The sequence below is a fragment of the Rhincodon typus genome, chromosome 42 (assembly GCF_021869965.1).
Source record: "Rhincodon typus isolate 14 chromosome 42, sRhiTyp1.1, whole genome shotgun sequence".
NCBI classification, from domain to species: Eukaryota; Metazoa; Chordata; class Chondrichthyes; order Orectolobiformes; family Rhincodontidae; genus Rhincodon; species Rhincodon typus.
Window position 1 is genome coordinate 685,128 of NC_063373.1, and position 12,754 is coordinate 697,881.

The 12,754-nt window shown below is 49.0% G+C and overlaps 1 protein-coding gene across 1 annotated transcript in view; it reads right to left on the reverse strand.

The window, feature by feature from the left end:
* Nucleotides 1–1,591: 1,591 nt before the first annotated feature.
* Nucleotides 1,592–12,754, reverse strand: part of apex1 (APEX nuclease (multifunctional DNA repair enzyme) 1) — a 12,049-nt gene continuing 886 nt past the window's right edge. Inside the window, exons 2-4 of the mRNA XM_048619055.1 lie at nucleotides 8,933–9,216; nucleotides 7,535–7,727; nucleotides 1,592–2,816 (exon numbers count right to left, since the gene is read on the reverse strand). Coding sequence (XP_048475012.1) covers nucleotides 2,302–2,816; nucleotides 7,535–7,727; nucleotides 8,933–9,216 — 992 coding nt within the window. The 3' untranslated portion in view covers nucleotides 1,592–2,301. The remainder of the gene's footprint in view (nucleotides 2,817–7,534; nucleotides 7,728–8,932; nucleotides 9,217–12,754) is intronic.

A 12,754-nucleotide genomic window follows, 5' to 3' on the forward strand; every position in this document is an offset into this window, starting at 1 on the left:
ACTTTTATGCACTTTAAGTCCCACGGCACTTTCTCTTCTGCACTAGTGGGCTCTCTTTCAACACATCGCTATTTATTTCCGCACATTCCCTAACTTCCACGTCTTTCACCACTGTAAATACTGATACGATAACATCCAAAAGGCTTCAGCTCACATCTCACTGCATTTCATTTCCAGGAGGCCAAGAGACGTACGAAGTGTGAGGTGCGTTTTAATCTGAAAGTCCAGGATGAATAATTCCAAAGGAGTCAGTCAGTTAGCCATTTGAGGTGTGTTCACAGCAGCTTTATAATTGCTTACCCATCCTGGCCTACACCGGACTCCAGACCCACAGCAAAGGGACAAAAACAAAGTTGCTGGAAAACTTCAGCAATTCTGGCAGCATCTGTGAGCATTTCCGGCAATTTTTTTTTCATGATTCAGAGCATCGGCAGTTCTTTAGGTTCCCACAGCAAAGGGAGTTGGCTCTTAATTTTTTGTCATTTATGTAAGTGATGCAGAGGTGAACATACATGCTTTGGCAAGTTTGTAGATGACACCAAAATTGGCGGTGCATGTACAGTGAAGATGGTTATCTCAGATTACAACAGGACCTCGATCAGATGGGCCAATGGGCCGAAGAGTGCCAGATGAAGTTTAACTTAGATAAATGTGGGATGCTGCATTTTGGAAAGGTAAATCAGGGCAGGACTCATACATTTAATAGTAAGGCTCTGGAGATCACTGTAGAACAGACAGGTCTTTGAGTGCAGGTTCATAATTGTTGGAACATGGAATAGGGTAGCGATTGAGGTGTTTGGTACGCTGGCCTTTATTGGTCAATGCATGGAGTAAGGGAGTTGGGAGGTCATGTTGTAGTTGCACAGGACACTGGTTAAGCCACTTTCAGAATACCACACTCAATCTGGTCTCCCTGCTATATGAAAGATGTTGTGAAGTTTGAAAGGGTTCAGAAAAGATTCACAAGGGTGTTGCCAGGGTTGGAGGGTTTGAGCTACAGGGAGAGGCTGAATAGGCTAGGACTGTTTTCACTGGAGCATCAGAGGCAGAGGGGTGACCTTCTAGAGGTTTGTGAAATCACAAGGGGCATGGATAGGGTGAAAAGTCAAGGTCTTTTCCCCAGGGTAGACAAGTCCAAAAGTAGAGGACATCAGTTTAAGGGGAGAAGGAACGAAGGAAAGATTTAAAAGGGACGTGAGGGGCAACTTTTTTTCACACAGAGGGTGGTGCACGTATGGAATGAGCCAGAGGACATTGAAGCGGCTGTGTCAGAATTACAACATTTAAAAGGCATCTGGATGGATACATGAACAGGAAGGATATGGGCCAAATGCGAGCAAACAGGACTGTATTTCTTTATAATGGCTTGTCAGGGCAGGCAAGTTGGACTCAAGGGTCTGTTCCCATGCTGCACAGCTCTATGTCCCTCTGAAATGGCCCAAGAGCAATGCCCAGTTCATCAAGGAAGGCAATTAGAGACAGGCATCAAAGTGAGAGAGAGAGAGAGACACACAGGCGCCCACACTCTCACAAACACAGACACACACACGCCCAAACTCTCACAAACACAGACAGAGAGAGGCCACAGTGGTACTGATTCCCATGATCTTTTTTATTAAATTTGATTGATTAATGTCAGTGAACACACACACAAACACACTGCAGTGCTGGTTTTTCTCACAACATCAACTGCTCGGACATGGTGATCAGGAATGCCCTTTCGGAGAGGGAAGAGGGCAAAGCCGGTGGGATCTTCCACCAGGGAGTGTGAAGGTGGCACAATGTGCGGTTAACTCCCCACCCTCCAGCGAAGCAGCAGACTGAGCCTGACCCGTCGTTGTGACTGGAGTCTCTCTTCTCTCCTCCACATCCCCTGCTCACCCCCCCACAGGGGGGCAGGCCGAGTCTGTTATCGTCCAGTGAGGTTCAGACATTTAAAACAAAGAGCGGGAGAGAGAGAAGCCATCTCATAAAAACAATTAAAAAGAAACACAAAGTCTCGAAACTAAAAGCCGAACAAAGACAGGAGGCTGCACACACACATGGGGAGGTGGTGTGTGTTTGTGTGTGGAGGGGGGGGGTTGGGGGGAGGTGGTGGAAGAGTGCCTTACACGCTTCCACCCTCTCGTGGACAGCTGACTATCCAGCTTCCCCCCAACCCCCGGGATCAGAGAAAGACAGGGAGGTGCTGACCGGTGGGCGGGGTGAGGTGAGGTTAGGTAGGGAGGGAGGCAGGGAAACCTCTCAGCCAGAGAAGGGGCAGGGGACAGCAGAGGGGAGGGGAGGAAGGGACCTGCAGCCTCACATGGCCATCAGGAGGGTGATGGGGCAATGGTCCGAGCCCAGCGCCCCAGACCGGATCTTGCTGTCACACAGACTAGGAAGCAGCGACTGAGACATCACAAAGTAGTCAAGCCTCCAGCCCACGTTGCGGGCACGGCAGTTTCCCAGGTACGTCCAGAAGGTGTAGGCGTGCCTGGCATCCGGTCGCAGGTGGCGGTACGTGTCCAGGAAGCCCTGGGACAGCAGCTGGCCGAAACCATCCCGCTCTTGGGCGGTGAAGCCGGCCGTCTTCTTGTTGGTCTTGGGGTTCCTCAGGTCGATCTCCTGGTGAGCCACGTTCAGGTCCCCGCACAGGATCACCGGCTTCTTGCTGTCCAAGCCCTTCAGATAGCTGGAGAAATCCTTATCCCAAGTCTGACGGTAATCCAGCCGCACCAAGCCCCTCCCTGAGTTCGGCACGTAGGCTGTCACCAGGAAGTACTTGTCAAACTCAGCGGTGATCACTCGGCCCTCATTGTCGTGCTGTTCCACACCTAGCCATCGGCACAAGAAGATGCATACACATTGGTCTGTTAGGGTTAGTTACAATGACAGGGATTGGTCCGTGAGGGTCACCCGTGGCGACAGGGATTGGTTGCAATTGGGTTTAAATACTATTTAACCAACACATTGAGCCAACGAGTAGCAAGTAACATTCGCTGAGCACAAATGCTGGTCAATGACCATTTCCAATGGCATTCAATGGTGTTACCATCACTCTATCCCCCCCGACGATCAAAATCCTGGGGGTTACCATTGAGTGAGAATCTAACCCCTGCTCCTTGATATTCAATGGTGTTCCCATCACGGAATCTTCCCCACAATCAATATCCTGGGATTTGACCATCTCCAACAGTTATATCACCTACGCTGGCAGTGAATTCCAGGCACTTACCACCTTCTGTGTAAAAACAACCTGCCTCTCTTCCCACCTTTTAACTCTTCCCCTCTTTTACCATAAAGCTATGTCCCCTAGTTAGTGAGTCACACAGCATAAAAACAGACCCTTCAGCCCAACCAGTCTATGCCAAACATAATCCCAAACTAAACTAGTCCCACCTGCCTGCTCCTGGCCCAAATCCCTCCAAACCTTTTCTATTCATGAACTTATCCAAAAGTCTTTTAAATGTTGCAAATGTACCTGCATCCACCACTTCTCAAAGTTCATTCCACACACAAACCACCCTGTGTAAAAAAAGTTGCCCCGATGTCTTCTTTTAAGTCTCTCACCTCAGAAATATGCCCAATAGTCTTGAAATCCCCCATCAAAGACAACTACCATTAACTCTAGCTATACCCCTCCATTTCATCATCATAGAATCCCTACAGAGTGGAAACAGGCCCTTCGGCCCAACAAGTCCACATCGACCCTTGGAGCATCCCACCCAGACCCATCCCCCTATAACCCACCTAAGCTACACATGCTTGAACACCATGGGCAATTTCTCATGGCCAATCCACTACTCTGCACATCTTCAGACTGTGGGTGGAAACCGGAGTACCCAGAGGAAACCCACGCAGACACAGGGAGAATGTGCAAACTCCACACAGACAGTCACCCAAGGGTAGAATTGAACCCAAGTCCCTGGCGCTGTGATGCAGCAGTGCTAACCACTGAGCCACCAGGCCGGCTCAAAATAAACTTCTGTAAGATCACCTTTCAACCTCCTATGCTCCAGTGGAAAAAGTCCCAGCCTATCCAGCATTTTTTTTTTTACAACCCAAACCTTCCATTCCCAGCAACGTCTTGGTAAATCTCTTCCGAATAATATCCTGCCTATAATGGGGTGACCAGAACTGGACACAGTATTCCAGAAGAGGCCTCACCAATGTTTTGTACAACCTCAACATGACTTCCCAACTCCCATACTCAAAGGACTGAGCAATGAAGACAAGCGTGCGAAAAGCTTTTTTAACTGTCCTGTCTATATGTGATGCAAACTTCAAAGAATTGTATACCCGAAGCCTTAGATCCCTGTTCTGCAACACCTTCCAAGGCCCTACCCTTGTCTGTTGTACCAAAATGCATTACCTCACATTTATCCAGATTGAACTCCATCTGCCATTTTTTTCAGCCCATTGACCCATTTGATCAAGATCCCATTGAAATCTTAGAAAATCTTCTTCACTGTCTACTATGCCACCAATTTTGGGGTTGTCAGCAAACTTACTAACCAAGCCTTCTATATTCTCATCCAAATCATTTTATATAAATGACAAACGAAAGAAGACCCAGAACCTTTCCGCTGATCACAGGCCTCCAGTCCGAAAAGCAACCCTCCACCATTACTCTCTGTCTCCTGCCATTAAGCCAATTTTGTATCCCATTAGCAAGCTCACTCTGAAACCCACGTGGCCTAACTTTATTAATTAGTCTACCATGCAGAACCTTGTTGGAGGCTTTACTAAAATCCAAAGAAACAACGTCTCCTGCTCTGCCCTCATCAGTCTCTTTTGCAATTTCCTCAAGAAACCCATTCAAATTTGAGAGACACGATTTTCCTTGCACAAAACCATGCTGACTATCCCTAATCAATTTTTGCCTCTCTAAGTGTCCATAAATCCGATCTTTCATAATCGCCTCCAATAATTTACCCACAACCGAAGTCAGATTCACAGGTCTACAGTTCACCCATTTCTCTTTATAAACTTTCTTAAACAAACGTACAACATTAGCCACCCTCCAGTCATCAGGCACCTCACCCATAATTATAGACGATGCAATACTTCTGCAAGGGGTCTCGCAAATTCCCCCTTTACTTCCCACAGCGTTCACGGGATACATTAGATCAGGTCCCGGAGATTTATCCACCTTTATATTCTCTAAGACCTCCCAAACATCCTCTTCTGTAATGCAAACTGTTTTTAAAACATCAAAATTTATTTCTGTGTTCTCTCGCGTCCACAGTAAAAACTGACGTGAAATATTCATTTAGTACCTCTCCCATCGCCTGGGGTTCAAAACAAGGACAACCTCCTTGATCTTTAAGAGATCTCCCTGGTTTACCCTCTTGCTCTTAATGTATTTGCAGAATCTCTTTGGATTGTGCTCAACCTCATCTGCCAATGCTATCTCATATCCCCTCTTTGCCTTCCTGACTTCTTCCTTAAGAATGCTCCTACTCTCTTTATATTAAGAGATTCAATTGAACCACCTTGTCTATATCTAAAATAAGATTCTCTTTTATTCTTGACGAGAGCTTCAATACCTTTATTCATCCATTGTTCCTTAATCTTACCAGCCTTACCCTTCACTCTAACAGGAACACAATACCTCTCAACTCGTCATTACACTCTTGAAAGCTCTCCTTTTACGTGCGAACTGTCTACTCCAATCGAGTCTTGAAAGTTTTTGTCATGTCATATCATGTCACAGAATCCCTACAGTGTGGAAACAGGCCCTTCGGCCCATCAAGTCCACACCGACCCTAGAGGATCCCATCCTGTCCCATCCCCCAACCCCCAACCCCTTCCCTGCAGCCCACCTAATCTATGCATCCCTGAACACAATTTAGCATGGTCAATCTACATAAGCTGCACATCTTTGGACAGGGGAAGGAAACTGGGCACCCAGAGGAAACCCACACAGACACGGGGAGAATGTGCGGACTCCACACAGATTGCCGCACAAGGTTGGAATCAAACCCGCGTCCCTGGCACTATGAGGCAGCAATGCTAACCACTGAGCCATCGTGCCCACCTCCCCCGCCATTAAAATTTGTCTTACTCCAATTCCACGGTGGGAAAAAGACTCTAGACTATCCAATCTACCCACGCCTCCAATAATTGCGTAAACCTCTAACAGGTCGCCCCTGCACCTCAGCCTCGACGTTCAAGTGAAAACAAACTGAGGTTATCCAATCTCTCCTCGCAGGTAATACCCTGTGAACCAGGCAACAGTCCTGGTAAAAGTGATACTGTACCCTCTCTGGAGCCTCCTCATCCACCTAGCAGCGTGGGGACAGAACTGTACACGATATTCCCAAAGCATCAACTTTTACACTCTGTGCCCCAACCAACAAAGGTTGGCATGCCGTCCGCCTTCCACATCACCTTATCCACTTGTCCCTTTTATAAGTGGATGGCAGAACTGAGCACTAGCTGTGTGGCCTATTGCAGGGTCTCAGACAGCTCCCTCACCCCTTTCTGCTCTTAAAGCTTTATCGCCGTGCGGCATGGGGTAAGTTTCCCAGGTGCCTCCTGAACTGATTTCTCTTCCTTTCCTGATGAATACAGGGAGTGGCAGACACATTACACCAAGGACCAATACTTCTTGCTCAATATCCCTTAAAACCACCAGGACAAAATAACTTCTTAAAGCCACAGCATCGTCACAAACAGAACCTTGACCGGATGAGCCGATGGACCAAGGAGTGGCAGATGGAGTTTAATTTGGATAAATGTGAGGCATTGCGTTTTGGTATGGAAAATCAGGGCAGGGCTTACACACTTAATCATAGGTCCCTGGGCAGTGTTGCCAAACAAGGAGACCTTGGGGTGCAGGCTCACAGATCCTTGAAAGTGGACATGACAGTGAAAAAGGCTTGCCGTTACTGGTTACTGTATTGAGGATAGGAGTTGGAAGGTCATGTTGCAGCTGTACAGGACATTGGTTAGGCCGCTTTTGGAATATCGCGTTCAATTCTGGTCTCCCTGCTGTAGGAACTTGACAGAGTTCAGAAAAGATTTGAGAGGATGTTGACGGGTTGGAGAATTTGAGCTATAGGGAGAGGTTAAGGCTATTTTCACTGTAGTGTCAGAGGCTGAACGGTGACCTCAGAGGTTTATAAAATCATGAGGGGATTGGATAGGGTGAACAGCCAAGGTCTTTCTCCACCCCCCCACCCCCCGCCAGGGTATAGGAGTCCCAAACTAGAGGGCATAGGTAAGGTGGGAGGGGGAAAGGTTTAAAAGGGACCCAAGGGATAACTTTTTCACGCAGAGGGTGGCGCGGGTATGAAACGAGCTGCTGGAGGAAGTGGGTGGGGGCTGGTACAGTTACAACATTTAAAAGGCATCTGGATGGTGACATGACTAGGAAGGGTTTAGAGGGATATGGGCCAAACGCTGGCACATGGGACTGGATTCATTTAGGTCATCTGGGTCAGCAGGGACAAGTCGGGCCAAAGGGTCTGTCTCCGGGCTGCACAACTCCCCGACTGCCTCTCTCTGACCTCTCTGTGCTCCGTCTGTGGTGAATCCATACACTCACCAATTCCGAACGTGACGTTCAGAGGCTTGACTTTACACAGCATGCCCACTCCGCTGTAGCCCTCCTTGTCCTGAGGCGAACTCCAGTACTGGTGCGGGAACTCGGGCAGCTCTTTCACTTCCGCTGGCACCTGCTTCTCGCTGCATTTGGTCTCCTGGAGACACATGATGTCAGGGCTCTCCGACGTCACCCACTGGCGAGACGGAAGTGAGACAGGGGAAAAAAAAAAAAGAGTCACAGCCCACGCGGAGTCCATTCCCTGCCGTGCTTCCATTTTTCACAACGCAGTCAGTGGGAACGAAAGCTCAGACACCTTTGCTGCACGGGGCAGGGCTCGCAGTCCCTAGACTGGGTTCACCGTTTCTACTGCCAGCCACAGAGCGGTTGCTAAAGTCAGTCCTTTCGCTGCCCCGTGCTGACCCTTCGATAGAGTCCACTTCAACCCCTGGCCCTCCGTCCCCTGCAACGGGTACCGCCACTCAACCTACTACCGAAGGAAGATGGAGGAATCTGTGGGAAACAAGGGACAGTCTTGGGAGGAGTGTGTGTGTGTGTGTGTGTGTGTGTGTGTAAGGGACTGGCTGGACAGGCTGAGACTTTCTCTACTGCAGCATCAGAGGCTGAGGGGGTGACCTTATAGAGCTTTATAAAATCATGAGGGGCACAGGTAAAGCGAATGGCGGGTGCCTTTTCCCTAGGGTGAGGGATTTCCAGACTAGGGGGCATATTTTTAAGATGAGAGGAGAGAGATTTAAAAAGGGCATGAGGGGCAACTTTTATTTAATACACAGAGTGGTTGGTGTGTGGAATGAACTTCCAGAGGAAGTGGTGGGTGCGGGTACAGTTACAATGTTTAAAAGACATTTGGATAAGTACACGGATAGGAAAGGTTTAGAGGGATATGGGCCAGGAGCAGGCAGGTGTGGGACTAGTTTAGTTTGGGATTATGGTTGGCACGGAGTGGTTGGACCAAAGGGTTTCTTTCTGTGCTGTACGTCTGTGTGTATGTGCGCACATAAGTGAATACGTGAGTGTGCATCGGTGTGCAAATGCGTGTACGTATGTATGTATGAGGGAGTGTATGTGTTAGCGTGTATACGTCTGCACATGTCTATGTTATTGGGTTTCAGCTATAAGGGACAGACTGAATGGGCTGAGACTTTTCCACTGCAGCATCAGAGGCTGAGAGGTGTCTGCATTTGTGTGCGTGTATGTGTAGCCGTGTGCGCGTGACTGAGTGTGAGATAGAGTGTACCCAGTGGGTTGGATTGGGAGAGGGTGGGGTGTAAAGGCGAGTGCATACGTACGTTTGAGTGTCTACAGGTGTGAAGGTGAGGCACACCGGACTCCGATTCAGGGCAATAGTAACCAAGGCCACTCCTGCCATCCCGTGCCTACCTGGACGCCATTCTTCCTCACCCAGGCCCGAAGCCCGTCGACATTCCAAGACGTGATTTTGAGGTCACTATGTTTGCCGTCCTCCGTCTCCAGCCTGTCAGGTGTATCCTCAAAGGCACCATCCGTGTCCGCACCATCGTCCTTTGCAGTCCCGACTGCCCCTTTCCCCCCGCCGCGCCTTGGTTTCTTGGTCACAGCTGCTGAGGGAGGGAGAAGCAGACGGGACTCAGTCCGAACTGAAAGGCACCGAACACAGCCAAGGGGCAACCGGTCCAGGGCAGCAGCTCAGCGGGACCCAACAATAACTTGACTCCAAACAAGAGAGAATCTAACCATTGCCCCCCTGACAGTCAATGGTGTTACCATCACTGGAACCTCCCCACCAACTATCAACATCCTGGGGGTTACCGTCTCCAACAAGAGAGAATCTAACCATCGCATCCCTGACAGTCAATGGTGTTATCATCACTGAATCTCGCCCCCCCGCCTCCACTATCAACATCATGGGGGTCACCATTGACCAGAAACTGAACTGGACCCAGCCCCACGTAAACACAGCGGCTACAGGAGCAGGTCAGAGGCTGGGAATCCTGCAGCGAGTAACTCCCGTCCTGACTCTCCTCCTGTCCCACCATCGACAAGGCACAAGGCAGGAGAGGGAGGGAATACTCCCCACTTGCCCTGGATGGGGGTGGGGGAGGCAACTCCAACAACACTCGAAAAGCTCAACACCATCCAGGGACACAGCAGCCCCCGCTCGATGGGCACCACATCCACTCCCCCCACCACCGACGCTCAGCCGCAGCAGTGTGTACCATCTACAAGATGCCCTGCAGAAACTCGAGGCTCCTTAGACAGCAGCTTCCAAACCCCCACGGCCATTTCCATCCAGAAGGGCAAGGGGCAGTAGGTATATGGAAACACCAGTCCCCTGCAAGTTCCCCCCCTCCAAGCCACTCCCCATCCCGTTTTGGAAATATATCACCGTTCCTTCGGTGTGGCTGCATCAGAATCCTGGAATTCCCTCCCTAAGGGACATTGTGGATCTACTCTACAGCACATGGACTGCAGCGGTTCAAGAAGGCAGTTCAGTACCATCTTCTCAAGGGGGCAACTAGGGCCAGGGGCCAGCCTGAAACACCCACAATTCATGAACTTTTTAAAAATCCAGGCCTGGGCTGGTATGGAGTTAAATACAGTGGATGCAACAAATAGATTTGGGGCATAGATCTTTAAAATGTCACAAAACAGGCGCAGAATGTTATGTGGAAAACAAAAGGAGTGCTGGCCTTTTCTATCTAGAGGATTAGAGTATAAGGGCGCAGGAGTTATGCAAAACCCCAGTTAAGCCCCATTTGGGAGGACTGTGAGCAGATATGGGCACCACACTTTAGGAAAGGTAAAATAGCCTTGGCCGGAGTACAACACAGGTTTACACAAACGATATGAGTTACGTTCTGAGGAGTGATGACACAAATGAGGCCAGTTTTCTCGAGAGTTTAGAAAGTTAAGTGGTGATCTGAGTGAAGCCTAACAAGATATTAACAGGACGAGGCAGGGTAGATAAACTATTTCCACCAGTTGGGGAATTGAGAACGAAGGGAGTAAAGTCTGAGAATTAAAGCGTGTGTTCAGGATGTTAGGAAGCATTTCGACACACAAAGGGTGGGAGATGTTTGGAAGGTGGGTGTCAAACAGCTTCCTCCAGTTCCTATATTGAATTGCGTTACTGTGACTAAATCCCTCACTACCAACATCCTGGGGACTCACCATTGAGCAGAAACTGAACTGGACCAGCCATACAAGTAGCAGTGGGTCAGAGGCTGGGAATCCTGCAGCGAGTAACTCACCTCCTAACTCCCTAAAGCCTGTCCACCAGCGACAATGCTTCACAAGAGACCGGTGAGCCCTCAGCTGGAATATTGTGTACAGTCGCGAAAGCCACATTGTAGGAAAGATGTGGACGTATCGGAGAGAGTGAGTGCAGAAGGGATTTTTACAAGAACGGCCTAGGGATGAGGAACTCCAGCAACGAGGACAGATGGAAGAAGTTGGGGACTGTTCTCCCTTGGAGAGAAGGTAGCCGAGGGAGGGGAGTTTACCAAGAGGTTTCCAAATTCATGGAGTGGGGGCCAAACAGAATAGACAGAGGGGAAGGGAGAAGTTCATAAAAGGTACAGGAACGAGAGGGATGTAGATTTAAAGTGACGCGTGCAAACAGAGCAAGGGCGATGCGAGAGAAAACTTTCTCACCCAGCCAATACCGGGGGTCTGGAATGCACTGTCTGGAAATGTGGGCATGTTTAATTGTGATATTCGAGGGGGCAACCGGATGGTTATTTGAGTCGGGTCATCGGGAAGGCAAACGGAGCATTGGCCTTTATTTCACAGGGAACGGAGAATAAAAGCCCAGGAGGTTTCGTTAAAACTGTACCAGGCACTAGTCAGACCACAGCTGGGATATGGCAAACAGTTTCAGGACCCCGTATCCAAGCAGAGATAGACCGGCCATCGTAGGCAGCCCAGAGAAGGTTCGCTCGGCTGATCCCAGGGATGGAGGGACTGTCGGATGTTGTGAGAGGTTGAGACGGTTGGGGCCTGTATCATTGGGAGTTTGGAAACATGAGGCCTGATCTGATTGCAGCAGGAACTTCTTCATTCAAAGAGATGTGAATCTGTGGAATTCCCTGCTGCCCAGTGAAGTAGTCGAGGGTACCTTGTTGAATGTCTTTGAAGCTTAGATCGATAACTATTTGAATAGTAAAGGAATTAAGGGTCACGGGGAGAGGGTGGGTAAGTGGAACTGAGGCCATTAAAAGATCAGCCATGATCTCACCGAATGGCAGAGCAGGCTCAAAAGGCCAGATAACCTACTCCTGCTCCTGGTTCTTATGTAATGTCCTTAGCGGGGAGGGAACCTGACAGGGGAGGATGTGGAGAGGGTGTCTCCCCCACTTCTCCTTGTGTGGGACAGTCTAGGACCCAGAGGGGCATCATCTCAGAATACAGAGATGGGGAGGAATTCCTTCTCTCCGAGGGGGGAACAAGTCTGTGGGGTTCTTTACTGCTGGCGGGGGGGGGGCTGACAAGGCTGCGTGTACTGAGTATATTCGAGGCTGGGACGGAGAGAGAGGGGTTTGTAATCAGGAAGGGGAATCAAGGGGAGAAAGGCAGGAGGGTGGGAGATGAGGATTGTATTCACCAGGCTTTATACGGTTCAGGGGCTAAAGGGTAGTTGTTGGGTTAAGGGGCAGTTATGAGGCTCAGGAGTAGTTTTTGGGATAAGGGGGTAGTTATAGGGTGGTAAAAAGCTTAAGGGGTGGTTTTAGGGTGAATGATATCGTTTTTGGGGCTAAATAGATAGTTATAAGATAGTCATTGCGTTAAGTGGCAGTTATTGGGTAAAGTGATAGTTATAAGGCTAGTTACTGGGTAATTACAAATTTTTAAAGGGTAATTACTGGGCTAAGGGGATAGCTACGGGGCGGTTACAAGGTTAGGGGCCAGTTTTTGGGTTAATGATCTAGTTATGGGGCTAAACGGGTAATTACAGGATAGTTAGTTAGTTAATGGACAGCTGAGTTAAGGGGGTAGTTACGGGGTGGTTACAGGGTTAAGGGGCAGCTATTGGGTTAGTTATAGTCTAAATGTGCAACTATTGGATTAAGGGGGGAGTTATGGGGTTAAGGGCGTAGTTATTAGGTTAAGTGACTGGTTATATCAGAGGGATAGTTATAAGGCTAAGGGGTAGTTGTTGGGTAGTTATTGGGTTAAGGGGTAGTTATTGGGTTAGAGGGATAGTTATAAGGCTAAGGGGTAGTT